This window comes from Eubalaena glacialis, chromosome 10, assembly GCF_028564815.1.
Source record: "Eubalaena glacialis isolate mEubGla1 chromosome 10, mEubGla1.1.hap2.+ XY, whole genome shotgun sequence".
NCBI classification, from domain to species: domain Eukaryota; kingdom Metazoa; phylum Chordata; class Mammalia; order Artiodactyla; family Balaenidae; genus Eubalaena; species Eubalaena glacialis.
In genome coordinates this window covers 57,733,201-57,743,235 of record NC_083725.1, presented here as the reverse complement: position 1 = coordinate 57,743,235, position 10,035 = coordinate 57,733,201, and the positions used below count along the sequence as shown (strand labels likewise).

Sequence of the window (10,035 nt, the reverse complement as noted above, 5' to 3'; positions counted from 1 at the left end):
TATAACGTCTAGCTTTCCTGTTTTTAGTGATGCTAAGATTGATCAATGTTTTCAAATGGTGACAGTAAATTCTCCATTAAGCTTTCTCCTAATGGTTTCATCTAATGATGATCAGTGCCTGAATAAATTATTTCACTACTTTTATTACCTGGGGTTCTTTTATTATCTGGGATTCTTCAGTGAAAAGCAACTTTATCTCACCATATATGGGCCATTTCCCCCGTGAAATACAGGGGATAGGAAAAGTAGGATAAATGCTCACTCACTGAAAGCTTTAGCTCTCTGATTTCCTCTTCACCCAGCAAGATCTTATTTAAGGATACCCAGTAAGTGACATGATTTGAAATAAGGCAGTCTGATGCCAATGCTCCCCTTCACTCACTGCACTAATACCTTGGCTAGTTTGTTGATCACAGATTTGGGTTTCTAAAGGGCGTAGTGAAAGGATTTGAGTGGGGATAGGGCATGGGGAGGATTGAGCTAAGATTTCTGACAGGGATGGAGATAAATATGGATGTGAGCAAAATTGGATTAATCTAGCCAGAGTCTCTTGTTAGAGTCTACTGTGAGTGCTTATTCTGCAGCCCTAGATGGTGTGGCTATTGTGAAAGCAGTTTTCTTACCAAGAACAGGAAGTGCTATGAAGGCTTCTGAGCTTCTTTAATGTTTTCCTCCTCTCTGCTCTTGGACAATTCTTATACATTATATAGGCTTTAACTTAAATGCCACGTCTAGGAAAAACTTTCCCTTACCTCTTCTACCTTATGTTAAGAAACCCTGCTATGCACTCCCATGTCATCCTATCCTTTAGCATTTTCTTCTTACCCACTAGGATGCAGATTCAGTGAGGATAGGTCTCTGCGTTGCTCACATTGTGCCCAGCACTTAACATAGTGCCTAGCCAATAATAGGCTCTCAATAAATATTTGTTACATTAATGAGATATATTAAATAAATTAGTTATTAATTAAAATTGAATATCAGAATGGCTTGGCCTGCCCTACCTCTACATCTTTTTTTGTCTGTTAGGGCAAAACCAAAAACCAACACCCAAAGCCTAAAAACTTGAATAGATGAGAAAATAAGCTTTCCAAAATCTAAAATTTAGGTCTCACACAGACATGTGAAAATCCATGAGAAAAGTTAATACATTTAAATCTTTATACTTAGGAGAGAAATAGGAATCATAGGAGGCACTCCTTAGGGTAGAAAAAGATACTGTCACTAGCCATATGTGGCTGAACATTAATGAAAGCAGCAGCTTCCAGCTGAATGGCCTGACCCAGATCTGTCAGGCCATATTTGGCTCTATAGAAAATATGTCTTGTCTACTCAGTTCTTGGGGAAAGAAAAATCTGTAGGCTTTTTGAGCCATCTGCACAGAAATACAGCTTATTGGGAAGCAATTATGCAGAAGATATTTTTTGTTTTAAATTTTAATATACATGTGCATATATATATATATATTTTTTGTTTGTTTGTTTGTTTGTTTGTTTGTTTTGGGCTGTGCCGTGCGCCTTGTGGGATCTTAGTTCCCCGACCAGGGATTGAACCCAGGCCCTCGTCAGTGAAAGCACAGGGTTGTAACCACTGGACTGCCAGGGAATTCCCAATTTTACTATATTTTTAAAGAGGTAATATATTCACATTGTTCAAGAGTCAAATGATACAAAATGGGATAAGTTGAGAAGTTTCCTTCATACTCCCATCCCTAACCAGCCCTGTCCCCACACTCATCCACACCACTAATAAACACTTTCTTTTTAGCATTTCTTTTTTCCAATATTTATTTATACAGATGGGGGTACATATGTTTACATTCTTATCCCCCCCATTCTCTCCCCCCACACAAAGGTAATATATGATAGATATTCTGCACCCTGTTTGGTTTTTTTAATACATTTATTTATTTATTTTTGACTGTGTTGGGTCTTTGTTGCTGTGCACAGGCTTTCTCTAGTTGTGGCGAGCAGGGGCTACTCATTGCGGTGGCTTCTCTTGTTGTGGAGCACGGGCTCTAGGCTCACGGACTCTAGAGCACAGGCTCAGTAGTTGTGGCGCAAGGGCTTAGTTGCTCCGCGGCACGTGGGATCTTCCCAGACCAGGGCTCGAACCTGTGTCCCCTGCATTGGCAGGCGGATTCTTAACCACTGCGCCACCAGGGAAGTCCCTGCACCCTGTTTTTTTCCCCTATGTATATCCTGGAGATATTTCTATATCACTATACAGAGCGCTTCCTTTTTCTTTCTTCCTTTTTCTTGCTTTTCTTTTTTTTTTTTTTTTTTTTTTTGCATTTGCAATGTATTCCAAGGTATGGAGGGCCCACAGTTTATTTAATTGGTTCCTTATTGATGGTATGTAGGGTATTTCCAATCTTTTGCTATTACAAACAATTCTGTAATGAATCATCTTAAACATGAAAGGGAAGATTATTTTACACTAGTGCAAATAAGAGTAGATTAGAAGCATTAAATAGGGAGAGTCTGGCAAATAGCTAGGAAAAGTCCCTTTGTTGAACTGAGGAGTGAGCGGGTTGGGGAAGGGGCACTGTAGTTAGTTGAATGTGTAATGAATGACCAGGGAGTTCTATCCAAGGGAAAATTTTTTTCTTGGATTAGTTTTTGCCAAACGGGATAAACAGAAGGTTTGAAAAGAACAACATCAAGTAGGGAGGCTCATCTGTATAGCCTAGGCCCTTAAATTTAATAAGATGTTCTTAGTGTTTGGAAAATAATATCCAGTTTGTCCTTAAGGAGATGGACAAATGATTAGAAAAGTCCATTCTTGGCCACCTCCCAAAATTCCAACAACTTTTTTAAGAGGCTGAGATTGAAAAAAAAAAAAGACTCCCTGCCTGATAAAGCCCTGTCAATCTAAGTAGATGTGGTACAGCAGACACTGTTGGTGGCCCACCCAACATCCATCTCCCTTCATCCTTGCTGGCAAAGCCCTGCTTTTGTCAGGTAACCCCATGTACTATATGCCATAGAGATTGGCTTCATTCCTATCCTATCCAGGATCCAGGCAGATCCTGATTGGTCCAAGTCAGTCATGGTGGCAACATTGCCCATGAAGATGTTTGGTTGGGGTATTTGCATATGGCCCGATTTTGGCCAATGATAATTGGCCAATGACAAGTCATCTGCTCAGCTTTAGGGAGAGTAGTTAGGGTCGTGGCCCTCTTTCCTTTATTCATGGGCCAAGACGTGGTATCTCAAATGTCTGCCCAGTTCTCTTGATCTTGTCATAGTGGGGAACAGAGAATCATTCCTGCCCCGACCCAGCCACAGCTACTCCACAGGTACCTGAGTCAATGAGGGCTGGATAGAACAGCAAGCACCTGGGCAGGTATTCCTTCAAACAATGTTCTTTAAAGGTTTAACTTCAATGTAGTGGAGTTGGGGAGAAATAGATTTTCTATCAATACTTTTTATTAGAAACAAACTAACTTCAGTTAATTTTCACTAAGTGAAACAGAGACAGTGTTGTGAAAACATCAGCCAGTCGGTTCACTTTTCCTGTAGTTCTCCTTCCTCTTCTAGCTCTCTTTGATTTTTTTTTTGAACCAGACAAGTTCCTCAGAGGCACACTGAAGGGCTTACAGTGTAGGTAACACAAAAGATCACACATAGCTACACAGCACTAGTCACACGTTATTTGGTTTTAGAATCTCTGTTCTATGGATTTTCGTTTTAGGGTTACTGCTTGTGGATGCCACAGACAAATTCACTAGGGATCTAGGTCTGCTTTAGAAAGGAGTTTTGTTGTTTTGTTTTTAAATTTCTCCTCAAGGGCAGTAATTTGGAGGTGGCTGATTTACATTTTGACAGTTTGTTCCAATGATAAGCATGGCTTTACAGATGAGCATACCACAATAACTAATCTAGTTGCCCATGCCCTAATCTGGTCTGGGTCACAGATTAAATACAAGATAAGCACTGAGAATGGAATTACAAAGTGCTGTGGAGCACAGAGGGGGGGAAAAAACCAACCAACCAACCAAACAAACAAAAAACAGTGCCCTTTTGTGGCTGGTTAGAAGGTGGTTTGTATACTGGGAAAAAGCATGGGTTTTAGAGCCAGAAAGCAGGTCCAGCTACATAATTTGCTGTGCCCAGCATAAAATGATAACGTGGAGCCCCTTGCCACACAATTATTAAGAATCTCAAGGCAGCAGCAGTAGAACCAAGTGCAGGGTCCCCGTGCAGGTGGCACGTCCATGAAGCCGGTCCTGCCAGAGGGGCTTGGGTTCAAATCTCACCCCTGCCACCCCAAAACTTCCGGGCTTTGGGCGAGTCACCCTCTCTCTCTGAGTCTCATTTTTTACCTATAAAATAGTGATAACTGAACCTCCCTTGAAGAGTTGGTATGAGGGTGACATGAAAAGCACTTGACACATGATAGGTTCACATTACTCTTACTTTCTTCCTTTGGGTTGTGGGCTCCTTTCCTCGGCTGTTCTCTAGGCATCCATCTTTGACCTTCTATTCTCATTACCCACTTTCTTTTCAATATCTTTCAAAAGGGTATTAGAGTGAGCATTATGAAATGGTCCACATCTAATCATTTGTAACCTACAAAGTGGCAATTTTATATGGTTCAACCTAACACAAACTCCTTAGCATGATTGAACAGTATTGTCCTTAGACCGGGGCAACTGAGACCCTTTCTCTGCGCCCACGTTTTAGGGAGCATGCACCTTACCCATCCCCCATGCTCTTCCAGACGCACCCTTCCCTCCTAATGAAGAGCCCAGGTGGCAAGTCCTCTACTAGCCCACACTCCTGTACGAGGATCCCAGAATTCCCTGCTCAAATGGCCCTCAGGACCCGCTTGGCCTTTGCCCAGGAGCCTCCTCCTCCTCCTCGCAGGCTGGGCACAAAAGCTGAATGGGAGAGATCATCACCCCACCCGACAGCTGTTTGGGGCAGTGGGCGGAGCTTGCACGGGCCAGCGGGGGTGGAGGAGGGGGCAGGAAGAGATGCTGGCACGCATGCGCACCAGTCTCTTCGCAAATCCGCCCGAACCTGTATGGGCGGAGGAGGAGGGCTCCTCTGCGGCTCCTGTTTGTGCGCTTGCCAGTCTCCTCCCGCCTCTCTTCTCTTCTTTTTATCTGTAGAGATGCTTCTCCGCACCTCCTCCCAACTACTTATGATTTCCAAGTATTCTGGACATTTTTAAAAACCTCTGTGACTTTCTACACGATGCTGTCTGAAATCTTTCTCCCTTTTCAACACCTGATAAAATTCTACTAGTTATTTAATAACCAGCTTATATATCAACTTCTGTTAGTCATCCCGGGCAATCCTCTCTATCATCCCAACCCTTACCCTCAGGCTTTTAACTGGTGTGTGTGTGTGTGTGTGTGTGTGTGTGTGTGTTTTACCCACTGTGATCTTACAACACCCCTTGTGAAAACACATTACACTGTATGTGACTGCTCTTTTGCCCCTGGGCTAGACTGTGTGGGAGCTCTTCCAGGGCAGAAAACATGCTTCTTCATGCTTATTCTCAGTGCCCACCCCCAGAGCTTGGTACTCAGTAGACAGTCAATAAATCTTTCAGTGTGATGTTGTCATCAAAATCCCGGCTCCCCAGTGACCAAGTGGCCTTGAGCAAATTACTGAATCTCAGTTTCCTGTTCTTTGAAATAGAAATGAACACTATTAGCTTCTTCAGTGGTGCTAAGGATTAAGTAAAACAATACATTGAAAGTGCTTCAGCACAATGATAAATAGTATGGACTCAATAAAGGGTAACCTTAATCAGCTCCTATATATTCTGATTCTTGGTAATGTGTAAGAGGAAGTAAATAGTCCTTTCATGCCAGCAAGGTGGATCCTTGGAATTTGTATTTAATACCACCATCTTAATAGAACTGTGAGAAAATAGGTTTTAAAAATTGCTTTAGGTAAGGCAAGTGATGCTTAAAATTGTTTATTAAAAAGGTACCAAGTAATATTTTTTAATAAATTCAAATCATTAGGTAACTCTTGGCACTCTTGGCACTAAATGGGTGAGGAAAATACTACACTGCAATCTATTTTGGGAAGTATTCATAATAATGCTTCTATGTCAACTAAATACAGGGAAATAAGGAAGCATAAAGTGTATTTTTACATCTACCTCTTTAAGAACTTTGCATAAATATATATAAAAACTATTATCTGCTTTTATCATTACACATTTAAGTATTCCTACAAAAATGCTGTAAGTATACATATATACATTCCATTTAGATGGTTTTTTTTTTTAAAGGAAAGAGTTGCAAGAAAGTATGTTAATAGAAACACAACAAACAGTATGTGTTGCTATATGTATCATATCGAGTGTGCTATGACCTATTACCCCAAACTGGGGACTTTTGTCTATTAGCATATTGTGCAATATTAAATGAAACTACTGATATTTGCTTTTTTGTACCTGTAAATCCTATTTTTATTAAGGAGAAAAACCAAGAAAATGGAATGTGATCTAAGCTTGCAGGAAAAATTAAAATGGATTGATTTTACTTACTTGAATCTTATTGCTCATATAGACTGACTATAATAAAGTTTGCCTACTTTGGAAAAGAATTTAATGAGCTCAATTTTTGTTCTCCAAGCTACTGCGAATAAAATAAAATAGAAAGGATACTGCCAGAAAGCAGGTGAAGCAAGCAACTGTTTGGCCCGTTGCAAAATCAGACACTTTTCTGCAAGTTATCCATGCTATTAATATGCTATTAACTGTTATAGCTTACAGTCTCAACTACGGGAGATTACAAGCCTACCTATCTACAAGGGCTAATTATGCTATTTTTTTCTTTTCACAGAAACACATCCCATTGCCCTTTTAAGATTCACTCAAGTCCATAACAGCTGCTAATTTTAAAACTTAGGACACATGAAGATATCTGAGGTTGAGAATGAATAAGTTATGGGGGAGGTGGAGATACTGATAGCAAACTTAGGAAGATTTCAAAGGCACAGAAAGAAATTTGGTAAATCTCGTGTATTCTAGGTGGTAGGACTGAAAATTCGTGTTATCCTGACAATGGCAACAACAATATCATAGTAAAGTAGTTTTTCTTTGAGTGGTCTCTTGTACTTAAAAGTAGAATAAATGGAATCCCATCTTTACTCTCGCCACAAGGCACAAATACTTGATTTCTAAATTGGAGGCCAGAGGAACCAGAAGCTTCCTTATGGAAAGAGATGGCGGAGTTTGGCGTTGAGTTCTCTCTCCTTGCTTAAAAGATCCAGGCTGTGCTTTTTGAAGGCTTCGGACTGCAGCCTGAGTTCATCGTAGGCCTTCTGGATCCCGTCTACCCTGCGCTGGAGTTCCCGGACTCTCAAATTACTGTCCACGGCCACTGCCTCTTGTTCAAACCGCTCCAGCGCATGCCTCCTGGCCACATCGGCCGTCTCCAACTTCTCCTCAAGCTGGCGGATCTCCGCTTGCTTGTTCTGAAGCACCTTGCCCCTCTCCATGGACAGCTGCACCAGCTCGTCTTTCTCACAGGTGACGGTCTGCAGCCTGGCCTGCAGCTCCCGGTTCAGCTGGCTGTGTGCCTGCTCGGCCTTGGCCATCTGCTCCATGGCCTGCTGGTGCTGCTGCTTGAGGCTCTGCAGCTGGCTGCGCAGCTGCTCTGTGTCCTTGGAGTGGGCGCAGGCCTGCTGGCTCTGGCACAGCTCCAGCAGTTCCTTCTCTCGGGCCTGGGCCTGGCAGGCCTCCTGAGCGCTCCTCTGCTTCAGAGACTCCAGCTCCTGGGTGAGGGCCTCACTCCGGGCAGTGAGCTGCAATACTTTGGCCTCCTGGTCCTTCAGAGCCTGGCTGAAGAGGTGGTCATTCTCCATCCTCAGCTTCTCATTCTCCTCGCTCAGCTTGATGTTCTGACTTTTGTGTTCATCCTTGAAGCGGATCATCAACTCATGGTTGGCTGCCAGGGTCATAAAGCGTTCCTCCAGCCTCTGGGCCTGCTGGCTCTTGGCCTTCAGCTTCTCAGCCTCCTGCATCCTCTTCTCCTCCAGCTCTGTGTTGAGCAGCTCCAGGATCTGGCAGCGCTCCAGGGCCTCGTCCGACCTCCGCTTCAGGATGCAGATGAGCTGGGACTGCTCCTGGATGCGGGAGTACAGCATCGCCTTCTCACTCTTCTCCTCCTCGGACAGTCCCCGGAGGTTTGCCAAGGCTTCCCTCAGACCATCCAGTTCCTTAAACTCCATCTCCTCTTCCTGGTTTTCTAGTTTTTTGTTTTGCTTATCTAAGGGTTCTTCAGAGGGTGGGGTGTCCATCCTGAGAGCCGTCTTTTCCTGAGGCATCAGCACTCTCCTCTACTATCGGCTGACTGCACGGCCTCCCCCTCCAGATTTCAAAAGCCACAGTGTTGCTAGGGACTCCTGGCAATGTCTAGCAGTTGTTTTTTCACCCAGTAAGGAGCCCTGTGATTGGTGGACAGGTCTTCAGAATGCTGTGAAGTAACAACAGGGGGACCCGGTGAGTCCAGAACCAATCTGGTCAGGTTATACTTGCCTTTCTAACCAGTCACAGCTCTCAGCCCAGTGTCTGGCCTGTACTGTACACAGATGCCAAGCCCACTTGATTTCCAGCCAGCATCAGGGGAAGAAGCCTGAGTCCGCATAATTTCTTGTGGGAGTAAACAAATCAAGCAGTGGTGACATATTCCTCTTCCCTCTCCCCGCTTCAGTGGTCATGGGAATAAAGTCCTCTCTGTGGAAAGGGTTGGCTCCTTAAAAAATTTGCAATCTATAAATACAAAGTAGCAGTGGTACTCTGAGAGCGGTGATCCTAAATGGCTGTGAGTTTGTACCTGTAGTGTTTAACACACCTCAGTGAAAGAGCAAACCCCAGAGAAATTTCTTTTGTTTCCCGAAGCATTGTCCCCAACTGGGAATACATTTTATTAGCTATTCAGCACTCCCTGTTTTACCCACTGGCACAATAGGGTTACAGAGAAAAGCTTAATGGACAATATAGACGTGACAAACATTAAAACAGAAAAAAGATTCAAATGAGGCTTACCTTATACACACCAAAGTCAATTCCAGATGGATTAAACAGCTAAATGTAAAGACTAAAATGAAAACAAAGTATTAAAAATGGAAACTAGAGGAAAATAAAGGTAAGCATTAAAGTTCTGGGTCAGGAAGGACTTTATTAGCTTAAATATTATGTAAGAGATGAATAAGGTAACAATTTGACTTAAACATATAAAGTTATATATAATTTTAAAAATTATGTGACTCTGAGGTCTCTCCAGCCCCTTCTTCCTCAGGACCTGCCTGATGTTTTAGTTTTATTCCCTAGCCTAACACCAGCTATTGACGTTTCCCTAGCAGGCCCTGTCTGTAGGTGTTCCTTCTGCCTGGAATGCTTTTTCCCACTTTGTCCCTTGTCACTCTAGTAATTTACTCAGCATTTTATACTTAGATAAGAATCACCTCCTCTGTGAAACCTCTCCTAGCCCCTAAGTGTAGACGTGACCACTCACCTCTTTTAGTGCAGCCACTCTAGCCTATTTGGACTTCCAACAGAGCATTTGAAAGCCTTACTGCACTAATCATTTACTCCCCTGCCTTCCCCTGTTAAACTCTGAGATCCTTGGGGGCAGGAACTGTGTCTGTTTCATCCTTGATGACTAGACCAATGCCTTGGGGAGACTCAGATAAATATCTGTTGAATGGATGTTGAAGGCAAAAATCAAATAGAGAAAAATATCCACCATAAATATGACAGACAACAGATTTGTATTTTTACAAAGAGCCTGTACAAATCAATAAAGCATTAACATCTTAAAAGAGAAATAAACAATTGAATTCACAGATGAGGGGACAGAAATGGCCAAGAATTGAACCCTATCAGGGATCCAATAAATAATTTAACATTAGATATCATTTCATCTATCAAATTAGTCAAAAATTTTCCCCTTCTTTTAAGATGACCCAGGACTGGTAAGGGTATAGTGAAATAGGTGCTCTCTTATACCATGGTAAAAGTCAATTGATGTATTGAGAACTTAAAACACCTTTATGCCTT

The 10,035-nt window shown here is 42.5% G+C and overlaps 1 protein-coding gene across 1 annotated transcript; it reads right to left on the bottom strand.

Annotated features, from left to right (window-relative positions):
- Positions 1 to 7,043: 7,043 nt before the first annotated feature.
- On the bottom strand, positions 7,044 to 8,424 carry CCDC89 (coiled-coil domain containing 89). The gene has a single exon (XM_061202766.1). The coding sequence runs from the start codon at positions 8,298 to 8,300 to the stop codon at positions 7,185 to 7,187; it is 1,116 nt and encodes a 371-aa protein (XP_061058749.1). The 5' UTR covers positions 8,301 to 8,424; the 3' UTR covers positions 7,044 to 7,184.
- Positions 8,425 to 10,035: the final 1,611 nt, after the last annotated feature.